Source organism: Felis catus, chromosome A1, assembly GCF_018350175.1.
Source record: "Felis catus isolate Fca126 chromosome A1, F.catus_Fca126_mat1.0, whole genome shotgun sequence".
Taxonomy (NCBI): Eukaryota; Metazoa; Chordata; class Mammalia; order Carnivora; family Felidae; genus Felis; species Felis catus.
Window position 1 is genome coordinate 193035033 of NC_058368.1, and position 12213 is coordinate 193047245.

General features: G+C 37.9%; 1 protein-coding gene across 3 annotated transcripts in view; it reads left to right on the forward strand.

Annotated features, from left to right (window-relative positions):
- Positions 1 to 12213, forward strand: part of FAM114A2 (family with sequence similarity 114 member A2) — a 32744-nt gene that overhangs the window by 891 nt on the left and 19640 nt on the right. For 2 of the 3 annotated variants that reach the window (XM_011285908.3, XM_011285913.4), the window contains exons 2-8: positions 3543 to 3787; positions 4805 to 4904; positions 5343 to 5435; positions 6682 to 6773; positions 7830 to 7964; positions 8481 to 8639; positions 9251 to 9374. In XM_011285908.3, the coding sequence (XP_011284210.1) occupies positions 3557 to 3787; positions 4805 to 4904; positions 5343 to 5435; positions 6682 to 6773; positions 7830 to 7964; positions 8481 to 8639; positions 9251 to 9374 (934 nt within the window). In that variant the 5' untranslated portion in view covers positions 3543 to 3556. Of the gene's footprint in view, positions 1 to 610; positions 737 to 3542; positions 3788 to 4804; positions 4905 to 5342; positions 5436 to 6681; positions 6774 to 7829; positions 7965 to 8480; positions 8640 to 9250; positions 9375 to 12213 lie in introns of those variants that run through there. The other variant, XM_019840021.3, reaches the window with a different exon arrangement.

Genomic DNA, 12213 nt, shown 5'->3' on the forward strand with positions numbered 1-12213 from the left:
AACATTAAATAGTGCAGTGCCGTATACCTGAAATTTATTCCCCCCTCCCTTTCCTGTTAGAGTATGAATCCATTAAGAACAGGGATAGCAGGGGCGCCTGGGTGGCGCAGTCGGTTAAGCGTCCGACTTCAGCCAGGTCACGATCTCGCGGTCCGTGAGTTCGAGCCCCGCGTCGGGCTCTGGGCTGATGGCTCGGAGCCTGGAGCCTGTTTCCGATTCTGTGTCTCCCTCTCTCTCTGCCCCTCCCCCGTTCATGCTCTGTCTCTCTCTGTCCCAAAAATAAATAAGCGTTGAAAAAAAAAATTAAAAAAAAAAAAAAAAGAACAGGGATAGCACAGCTATTCTAATAATGAAAGCGATGGTAATGATAATGTGAACAGCCAGCGCCTTTCCACCTAGCCAAATGTCTAGTAAATTCTAGGTGCTCATTAAGTCGTTGTGGCACAAGTGAAAGAATAGAGATAACCAGTATTTAATGTTTTGAACTATGTCTTTCCAGTCTTTTATAAAATCATATAAATTACTTATGTAATATGTTTGTTATATATACTGTATAGTAGTTGCCCCTTATCTGCAGGTGCCCTGTTCCAGGATGTGAGATAATAAAATGCCTGTGTGGTGAGGTGAGGTGAGGTGAAGGATGCAGGCACAGTGATGTAGCTAGCATTAGGCTACTGTTGACCTCCTGACAACTCAGAAGGAGGAGCATTTGCTTCCATACAGTGGTTGACCGCAGGTAACTAAAACCTCAGATAAGGGGGACGACTGTATATGGTATACTATTTAAAAAACATATATTGTTATATGTTGTACCTTGGAAAAAGCATAAGGAAAGTGAAATGAATAGTGTAAAAAAGGTACATATTTAGGTACACAAAGCATTGAATTTCTAAATTAATTATCAGTCTCCAAAGCTTGGTACATAGTAGGTACTCAAAAAATGTTTGCAAGTGAACGAATGGTTATTTCAGAGTGGGCTTGTATGTGTGTGGGTAGTTGCATCTGAATTTTTTTTCTGTGTGTTTTGGGAATGTGTAATGTATGTATATCATATACCCATATGATCCAGGCTCCATAGTGTTGTATAAATCTACCTTTCTAGCCTTATGCCTTTCCATCATTCTCCATGCTATATTAACTACTTTTTTTGTCCGTGTTCCATGTCCATTCTGTTCACACTTCTTCCTGTGTGTTATTTCCACACCCTTGAATTTTCTCATTGACACCTTCACCTGTCACAATCCCAGGTGCTCTTTAAGGGAAGCGCTGCAAGCTCAGACGCCTACAGGGTCTAATCAGGTAACAAGTGAGTCAAGTAGATCTAGGGAACTAGATAACATTTTGACTAAATGGCTCAGCAACTCTTTGGCTTGAGCTAATTATTACCAGGTCAAAAGTGGGCCCGGTGCTACCAGATATTTCAACTTTAAGGGAAGTTGAAAATCTATATTCATATATATATATCATATCTGATTTTTAAGTGTTAGCAATTAGTAGTACAAATGTTTAAACACTGTGCAGGCCAAATAAAAACATTTATAGGCTGGGTTTAGCAGTCATTCCAGTTTGTGACCACTATTCTATGCTTATTTCAGATACTTCGTACATGAATCATATTGTCTGATTCCAGCAGACTTTTTTTTCTCTGTTCTTTTAGTATTTTATGTGTATCTCCATTATAGTGCTGTTTCCAAGCTGCCTTAGTTTTTAGTATGTGTGTCTTTTCTAGCACATTAGAAATGTTTTGATGGCTCGGATTGGGTCTAATTCTCTATTAGTAAATACTGGTATAAAATATATACCTATATATGCCTAAGGCTTTGGTATGTGTATAAGTATGTACTTGTGAGACACATTGATTTCTCCTCTGGGAATATTTGGCTATCTTGGAAACCAGCATCTGCTTTTTGTAAAAATACCAGTAGCATCTTGGCTTTAATTGCCAAAGAGATGTACTTATGAAAGGGTCTGAATTGGTTAACATTGTTATTCAAAAGCTGATTTGATTTAGATGCTATCTGATGGCTTAAATTTCATCATTTTATCTCTCAGAAGTTTAAGTAGAAATAGTTAATACTAAGATTTTTGAGTGACAGTCAATAAAAGGAAAAATTGATACATTGGATGTCATTGAAATGAAAAACATTTGCTCTGTGAAAGACCCTGCGAGGAAGATGAAAAAATAAGCTACAGGCTGGGACAAAATATTTGCAAACCACATGTCTGACAAGGGACTTGAATCTATAATACATAAAGAGCTCTCAAAACTCAACAGTAAAAAAAAAAAAATCGAATTAGAAAATGAGCAAAAGATACAAATAGGTATTTCACTGAAGAGGCTATCCAGATGGCGAGTAAGCACATGAAGAGACGTTCTAAATCATTAGCCTTTAGAGGCATGCAGCTTAAAGCCACAGTGAGATTATTATTACACACCTATCAGAATGGCTCAAACAAAGATAAACTGCCAAATGCTGGTGAGAATGCTAAGAAACTTGGATCACTCACACATCACTGGTGGTAATGTAAAATGGTACAGCTACTCTGGGAAAGAGTGGCAGTTCTTATAAAACTGAACAAGTACTTAACGTATGATCCAGCAGTTGTTCCCTTGGTCATTTATTTCAGAGAAATGAAAGCTTATGTTCCCACAAAAAGCTGAATGTTGATGTTCGTAGCTGTTTTATTTGTAATAGACCCAAACTGGGAATAGCCCAGGTATCCTTTGATGGGTAAATGGTTAAGCAAACTGAAATACATCCATACCGAGGAATACTACTCAGCAAAAAAGGGAAGAAACTATTGACACAGTAACTTGATGGATTTTGGGGGACTTAGGCTGAGTGAAAACAATCTCCAAAGGTTACATACGGAATGAATCCATTTATATAACATCTTGTGTAGAGAGGGAGAACAGATCAGTGGTTGCTATGGGTTGGTGAGGGTGGGGTGGGATGTGTCTAAAAAATGATAACCTATGGGGCGCCTGCGTGGCTCAGTCGGTTAAACGTCTGACTCTTGATTTTGGCTCAGATCATGATCTCTCAGTTCGAGGTTTCGAGCTCTGCGTTGGGCTCTGTGCTGACAGTGTAGAACCTGCTTGGGATTGTGTCTCTCCCCCTTGCTCTCTGCCCCTCCCCTACTTGCTTGCTCTCTCTCTCTCTCTCTAAGTATATAAACAGTAAAAAATGGATAACTTGGGATCCTTGTGATTGAACTGTTCTGTATCCTGAGTGTGGTGATGGTCACACAAATCTGTACATATGATAAAATTTCATAGAACTGAATACACATACACAAGTGTCTATAAAACTGATGAAATTTGAATATGGTCAGTGGGTTGTATCAGTTTCCTGGTTGTCATATTACACTGTGGTTACACAAGTTGTTGCCATTGGAAAAACCTGGGTGGAGGATATTCAGATCTGTCTGTATTTTTTATACCTGCATGTGACTATGATAATCTCAAGATAAAAAGCTTAAATAACTTACACCAAAAAACACTATAGAATTAATTTTTCCTTTGGCTTTTATTTTACCAGGCAATGATTTAGTCATGTCGGATAAAAATGATATTGAAACTCCAGTGGTAACTGAAACAACCTCCATCCTTGAAGATGAGAAGTATGAGCCAGCCAAGAGTTCTGAGTCTGCTGACCAAAGTGTCAAGCCAGAGGATAAATCGGAACCTGTAGTTTTCACTCGGAAAAGACCAGAATCCAAACCTTCCATCGATCTTGAGACTTCAGAAGTTCTCCCTGTTGAGGCATCACAGGCTGCAGGCAAAGTAAAGTGTTTATTAAAACATTGGAATTAAGGGGCGCCTGGGTGGCGCAGTCGGTTAAGCGTCCGACTTCAGCCAGGTCACGATCTCGCGGCCCGTGAGTTCGAGCCCCGCGTCAGGCTCTGGGCTGATGGCTCGGAGCCTGGAGCCTGTTTCCGATTCTGTGTCTCCCTCTCTGTCTGCCCCTCCCCTGTTCATGCTCTGTCTCTCTCTGTCCCAAAAATAAATAAAAACGTTGGAAAAAAAAAATAAATTAAAACATTGGAATTAAAAGTTTGGGTTAATAGGGCACCTGGGTGGCTCAGTCGGTTAAGCGTCTGACTTTGGCTCAGGTCATGATCTCACAGTTCGTGGGTTCGAGCCCCGCGTCAGGCTTGTGCTGACAACTCAGAGCCTGGAGCCTGCTTCCAATTCTGTGTCTCCCTCTCTCTCTGCCCCTCCCCTGCTCGTGCTCTGCCTCTCTCTATCTCAAAAATAAACATTAAAAAAAAATAAAAGTTTGGGCTGAAAGGGTTGTGGAATCAAAACCAATTTAAGATTACCTATTTCTTTTCTTTGAAAGCCATAAAACACAATTTTCTCAGTTTTATAAATACCTTTAGGAGTAGTTGCCTTTGCTACATGGTGCTTAAATGCAGGTCACATACATCTGTCAGCCAAGCAATACATTTTTTTTTTTTTTTTGAGAGAGAGGGAGAGCGCACATGTGCGCAGCGGGGAGGGGTAGAGGGACAGGGAGAGAGAATCTTGAACAGGCTGCATGCCCAGTGTGGAGCCCAACGTGGGGCTCCATTTCAGGACCATGAGATCATGACCTGAGCCGAAATCAAGAAGTTGGACACTCAACTGACTAAGCCTTCCTCAGTTTGCCACCAAACAATATGATTGTTTAGCTAAATGTTATGTATTTGTTCATCTGTATGTTGGGCTAATAATTAGATACCTTGCCTATATACTCTCTTATTCTCTACTTTTCCATTTTCTTTTGCCTTTTGTTTTTCTGCCTACTGGGAAGAATAGGAGACTGTTTCCAAAGATGTACCTCAGACTGGATGGGGATATTGGGGCAGCTGGGGCAAATCCTTACTCTCTTCAGCCTCAGCTACAGTAGCTACAGTAGGTAAGGTCATCTATCATTTTATTAATTTTTGCGTATGTTTTGCTATAGATCTGTGTTAAAAATGACTTTATTGATAATTCCTCTTCCATCTCTACTTAAGGGCTTTACAGTTTAAAAATTGGTCAGGAAGGATAGGCTGGTTTATAGTACACCCAGAGTTTGCAGCAGCCTTTTCTCATTAGCATTCTTTACTTAGAGTTTCTCATTGACCAAGAATTGTTAATATGAAACTATCTGTGGTGGTGCTGAATCAAGTTTGTTGTTTTGTTTTGCTTGTTTGTTTGGTAAGATTACACTCCCAAACATTAGTTACGTATGGTCAAAATAGCGTGTCTATGGCTATGGTGATTTTAACCATCTGCAGGTTTGTTTCTTCAGTTTTGGTGACTAATAGTAAGTAGTATTCAGGCATAAAAATGTTACCATTTTTCTCATTAGGCCAAGGTATTTCAAATGTCATTGAGAAGGCAGAGACTTCTCTTGGAATTCCTAGTCCCAGTGAAATTTCAACGGAAGTCCAGTGTGCAACAGGTCAGTATGTGGAAACATTAAGACCTAGAACCATGGGTCAAAGTAGAACAGTTGAGCTTGTTCTTCGGTATATATTTATTGAGTGTCTGATATTCAGGGCATCATGGGACTGGTGAGAAAGGGGATTGGACTTTGACTAACAGGTCTGTGTTCTTTAACCACTTTGCTGACATGGGATGATACTTTATATGTCAAAGGATGGTTACAAACATTAAGGCCATGAGTGTAGAATATAAAAGTTGCCTGGTGTTGTGTTTGGCACAATTGAGTATGACCCCAAGAAGAGTTAGCTGAGTTGGACCCTGTTGTGGCACAAAAAATACTTTATTGTGTTTCGTTTGGAGATTTATTTTTTTGTGTTTGAATATTTATGAGGGTGAAATTTAATTTTGGACACCTGTTTTGATCATTGTACTCTCACTTAAGCCACAAAGGGAAGAGTTTTGAACCAGGGATCAAGATGGCCTAGGACAAGAAAATAGAAAACTTTTCAGGCCCTAATACTGCTTTCTCCATCTCTCAGGGGCTTTACTGTCTCCCACTCTTCTCTTTGATCATCTCATTTTTTCTCCCAAACATGCATACTTTTCTAGGACAAAATTTAAAATATGCCATATTTTAGAAAGTTAGATTTATGGATTTTATGATTTATTTGTATTACTAATTAAATGTAAATTAGATGTGGATATATAATTTACATCTTTATAAGAGTAAAGTTTACTCTTTTTAAGTATACGGTTTATGTGTTTTGATGAACATACAGTCCTGTTTACACAATATACTTGCAGTCCACTGTGATATACAGTATAGAATATTTCCTTAATCTGTATAGATAATCAAAATATAAGAATATTTTCATCACCCCCCAAAAGACTCCTCATGGCCCTTTGTGGTACTCCCATCACTTACTCTTGTTTTTGGCAACTACTAATCTGTTTTCTGCCTAAAGTTTGACCTTGTCCAGAAGATCATACACATGGAATCATACAGTATATAGTGTGTTATGACATATATCAGTAGTTTGTTCAAAAGACTAGATTTTATTTTTTAAATGAAATGAAGATGAAGAAAAAGCCATGTTAGCTTTCATTTAAAAATGAGTAGTTTAAAATAATAAAACAAAAAGGGCTAAGGCTATCCTGTGTGTAGGAAGCAGGATCTAATTTTTAAAGTCTCATACATGCTGATAAAGAAAAACTATTTTTAGATCATCCCTTCTTGTTTACACATCCCCTTCCTCTCGTAGGACAGACAAATGCCAAAGATAATGCAAACTCCTCCCCGTTGACTGGGCCATTTGGTGTATTCTCAACCATCTCTACTGCTGTTCAGACCACAGTGAGTAAAATGCCTGGTGGACTCCACCTCTCTGAACACAGGGGGTTTCTGTCTCTTTCTCCCTCTTTTTCTTGAAAAGCCGTGAGGACTGATTACTCTTAAATGAGTCCAAATTGCTGAAGATCAATTACTTTGATCTTAGAGGTAGAGTGGAGCTACTTGGAAACTTTCTTTAAAGAAGTAAAGGACAGAGCAGAGGATAAAGAATAATAGAGAGACAATGTACATAATATTTTATGGACTATGAGTTCTGAGATTGGTGGCCTAGAAACTCTGCTTTACAAAAATATTCTTCCCGTAATTGAGTAACTATAGACGATTAGAAACATTTTTTAAAGGATTTTATTGGAAACTTAATGTCTTTCTTACATGAGAATAGATAACTAGTACTTAATTTTAACTTCTTATTGAAGTAAAACATGTAGAAAAGTGGAATCGTAAGTGCTCAGTTGAATTTTCACAGCATGAACGCAGACTAAGGAACAACATGATGGTACATTGTATGTTCCCCTTGTGCCCTCTCCTCGCCATCTCTGATTTTTCCTTTTGCCCATGGTGACCACAATCCTGACTTCTACCATCACAGATTAATTTTGCCTGCTTTTAAACTTTACATAAATGGAATCATACGGTATAGACTCTGTTGTACTTGGTTTCTTTCACTCAACATTATGTTTGTGTGATTTCTTCATCGTGTAGTTTGTATGGTGTATTCCATTTTCTTTGCTGTATTCCATTATGTGACTGTACAGCATTTATTTATTCCATGGTTGGTGAGTATTGTGGTTGTTTCCAGTTTTTAGCTTTTACAAATAGTACTGCCATGGACATTTTGTACGTCTTTTGATGAACCTCTGTACACATTTCTGTTGAGTACTGACAAACAGCTGGCCACAGTGGTTGTATCTGTTTACATTCCCACATGCAGTAGATGATTGTTTTCGTTGCTCCATATTCTTGACAGTGCTTGGTATTGTTAGCCACTATTTTATATAATCAAACCGTGCAGATGTCTTTTTTCAGTATTCTTGCAATGAAGTTGCATGTGTTTCCTAGGGAAAGAGCGTAATCAGTGGGGGTTTGGATGCCTTAGAATTCATTGGGAAAAAGACAATGGATGTAATAGCAGAAGGGGATCCTGGATTTAAAAGAACAAAGGGTCTGATGAACCGGAATTCTACATTGTCTCAGGTACCATTTGTCTTTACCTGTGTATTCAATGTGTCTGTTTTGATCTGTATTTTTTGCCTGTAGTAGACCTTGTTAGTATTTCTTTCCTTTTGAAAACTTTTCAATGATATGTTCATTAAGGCTTTTTTTGGGGTGAGGGGATGAGAGCTCTAATGGTTATAAAAATGCCCAGTTCTTTTTTCCCTACTCTTTATTTTCTGCAGGAGCCTCTTGTCACTGCAGTAGAAGATGACAAGCCCTTTCAGAGCTGTTGAGTAGATTAATATTTAAAGCACTTTCAAAGAAGCACCTGGTTCCTTGGGTGTTACTTACCCTGTCCAGATTCGAATTGTGTGTGATCATTTTTTTTTTTTTTTCCCAGCAGCTCCTTAGCCGATCAGATTTGAATTGCAGTGCCAGGAAGGAAAGGGCAGTGTTCTGCATGGTTCCCGTCTCAGCTCTGCTTCCCCCAGCTCTTGGAGCTCACCCTTGAGCTCTCATTACTTGCTGCAGTGTAATCCTCCATCTATTTGCCAGGTTTTACGAGAGGCGAAGGAGAAAGAAGAGCTATGGACCTCCAATGAGGTTGCCTTGGAAACAGACAAGAAAACTCATTATGGGCTACTCTTTGATGAATTTCAAGGCCTTTCGCATCTGGAAGCTCTGGAGATGCTTTCCCGAGAAAGTGAGATGAAGGTAATTCCAAACCCCAAATTTCAAATGGTTGGTCTCCAAGCAAAGGAGTGCTGCCTAGTTGCGTCTCTTTTTGCACAGTTGGAAGATGAAATGTATTTCACATGGAGGCTTGAGACTCTTTGAAAATACTATACCAACACAGACAAACAAACAATGTTTGAACTAACCGCTACAAATGGAATGAGTCAAGTGTTACTTTTCAAAATTTAAACAAAAGGAAGAAAGATTAACAAAGAAGTTTTAATAGCACATCTGTTACTTTTCCTTTGCCTTGGTCTTTTTCTTTTTTTTGGTAGTCTCTCTGGCTTAAGCTGCCAATTGGATATGGTTACCTGTTAGTTTTTAATTGATTCAAGACTGTTTCATTTCCCCCTAATTTATCAGCCATTGTTAAACACTAATAATTTCCAGATGTTTCTGGCTTATATTATTTTGGAAGTATAAATTCTCCCTACCTTTATGTAATGACTAGCCTCTTGTATTATTCTTAAGGAATAGTTTGTATCAGCTGGTGTATCATAATTTTTATTTTAATTTGGCCTCTTCTCCACTTGAAAATGTTTTTATTTTTCTTTTGTAGTCTCACAACTTTTTATTTTATATCCATTCAGGTGAAATCTATTCTTAATTCTCTAAGTGGAGAAGAATTAGAGACTCTAAAACATGATTTGCAGCAACTCAAGGAAGCATTTTCCCTAGCAGAGTTCTGTGAGGAAGAGGAAGAAGAGAAAAAAGGTAATATGAAAATCCAGCATTTGAGTGGAAAGCATGTAGCATGTTTATATGCAGTGTATTGCTCTTGAAATATATTATTTTCTCTCCAGTTATACTAGCCTGACTTTACTTTTTTGCTGCCTTGCCCCTGACCAGGCATTGATACGAGCAGTCGGCCTTATGTGCATATTTTTGTCCCACTCCCCCTCTGCTCTGCCCTTGACCCCCAAGATCGTTGTGGCTTCTCCAGGTCTAATCTTGTAGCTCATATCTCTGCCTGCTTTTTTGTTTAGAGAGTTTCCCTTGTTAGATTTGTGCCTCAGTCTGGCTGGTCATCCCTATGAGTTTTATATCCCTAGATACTGCTTCTGTGCCTCTCTGACTCCTGTGATCCCTGTCCTCATCTTGAATTCAGGCATGTAGGTTGGGAGTTATCCAAAATGCAGGTGATAATTTGTCTTTTTATTTTCAAAAGTTTTTTTGTGTGTGTGCCATATTTTTAATATCTGCATATTCTCCAAAGTTTAAGTGTAGTAGCTACTCATTTTTGCAAAATTATCAGGAAACAAGTTTGTTTACGTAAAGCCTAATCTCTAGTCAACAGAATCTTAACCTTTGAGAGTTTTATTTTAAAGATTAGATGGAAATGTTTCTAATATGTCTTACATGCTACTTTTTTAGTAGAATCTAATGAGTGTAGGTTTTTGCCTCCCCGCCCCCCTTTTTCCTTTTAATGAAGCAATCAGTTAACAAATATTAAAAGTGAATAGAAAAATTCCCTCAGGGTCCATCAAGACACATGGGCCAATCACCCATGTGGTAGATTAAATCAGTGCTTTGGAGAGTGTGGTCTGCAGAATCTTGGGTCTCTAAGGTCTCTTCAGGGAATCCAGGAGTCAAAACTCTGCATGATAAATTTGACAATTTCATATTAAAAAAATAAAATGATTAAAAAAACTCTGCATACTAATACCAAGACGTTATTTTCTTTTCTGTTTAAAAAATGTATGATTTTGACATTTGCACTGATGGTGCAAAAGCAGTGGTGGGTAAAATTACTGGCTTCTTAACATAAGACAGTGGCACCGAACTGTACTAATACTGTATTTTCACCACCATGCATTCCCTGCCAGTTTCATTTAATCTTGTTCTCATGTAGCAATTGTTAATCTTATTAAGTCTTGACCCTTGAATACATTACTTTTCGTATTTTGTGTGATACATACTGAAGTCTCAAGGAAAAGCACTGGTATTGTGTAAGTTGGAAGCTGAAGTAGCTGTTTTTTTCATGGAACACCTTTTTTTTTTTTTTTTAATATTGCAGTAAAAAAAAAAAGATTGCAGTCACAGACTGTTCAGAGTAGGATGTACTTAAAACAACACATCACCACAGATTAAATGTAAAAGCAGACAAAAGAATCCAGTTGTCTTTAAGTTAGGCATCAAAGAGATTTGTAGAGATATGAAATAATGGCATTCATCTCACTAAAAGTTTTCTTTTTTGGAAGATACAGTTTTTCTTAAAAATTATGTCAACAAGTAGTGGGTTTATTGTTGTTATTTTTAAACAATTGATAAGTATTTCAAACATTTTAATTTTAATTTTTAATATGATAAATGTTGAGATCTATAGCTTACATTATAAAAGACTCTTTGGAGTTGTCAAAAAGTTCTGAGTGTAAAGGGATGCTGAGACCAAAATGTTTTTGAGAACTGCTATATTAAATTATCTAAACTGCTTTGCTTTTGGAAATGTCTCTGTTACTTTTTAGAATTGTGTGCATCTTTATTTCCTTCTGACTGTCCATCTTTTAATTCTCTTCATTATCAGCTTGTATTTCTAATATTCTTTGAATCTCATTTTCAGTTTTTTTTTTTTAACATTTGGTTTTGAGAGAGAGAGAGAGCACACGTGCACATGCATGCACATGCAAGCTGGGGAGGGGCAGAGAGAGGGAGACAGAGGATCTGAAGCAGGCTCCACGCTGTAAGCACAGGGCCCAATGCAGGGCTCGAACTCACAAACCGTGAGATCGTGACCTGAGCTGAAATCACGAGTTGGCTACTTAACTGACTGAGCCACCCAGGCACCCCTGAATCTCATTTTCTGTGTCTAATCTGGTGGAAAACCAGTTAACTAGCCATATTCAAGCTGTGTACTGAAAGCAGGGCACTTTGAGTGAGAGTCTTAGGGTCTTTCTTTTGAGAGAAGGAAGTAAAGTGGAATGCATGGATTTTATACTAAGAGAGCCTTTTTCTTTTTTGTTCCCATTTGTGTTCTGCACTGCATTCTAAGAAGTCAAATTGGCTGGTTATATAACCTCTTACTATTCACTCTATGTAAAGATACTGGTCCTGATATGAAATGGCTCTTGAATATAAGTTTTTAAATCTTACCTGCAGCATTGAGGATTCAGTATAGAATGGTGGGTTTATAAAGGATGGGTTTTGGAGTTAGATCTGGATTCAAATTCAAGATCTGCTGTTTCCTAAGCCGTGTGACCTTGGAGAATTACTTAACACTGAACTTCTGTTTTATCAGCTATAAGAGGATGCTAATTCCTCTCAGCTTGTTATAAGGCCTAATGAAATATTTAATATATGACACATAGTAAGCACTCAATAAATGGTGGCTGCTATTTTCATGATTAGGATGGCATAAGTAAATAGATGAAGGTCTATACTTAGCAGGAAACCCCTAAATTAAACTTGATTTACGTAAGTTGCTCTGTTGTTCTCAACTAAGCTCTAGAGTGACAATCCCCAGTTATTTATAAACTTAATTTATTTTTACACAGTACCATTAACAGTATTTGTTCAATTTAGTCAACATCTGGCTTTGCATAGTAATCAGAAAACC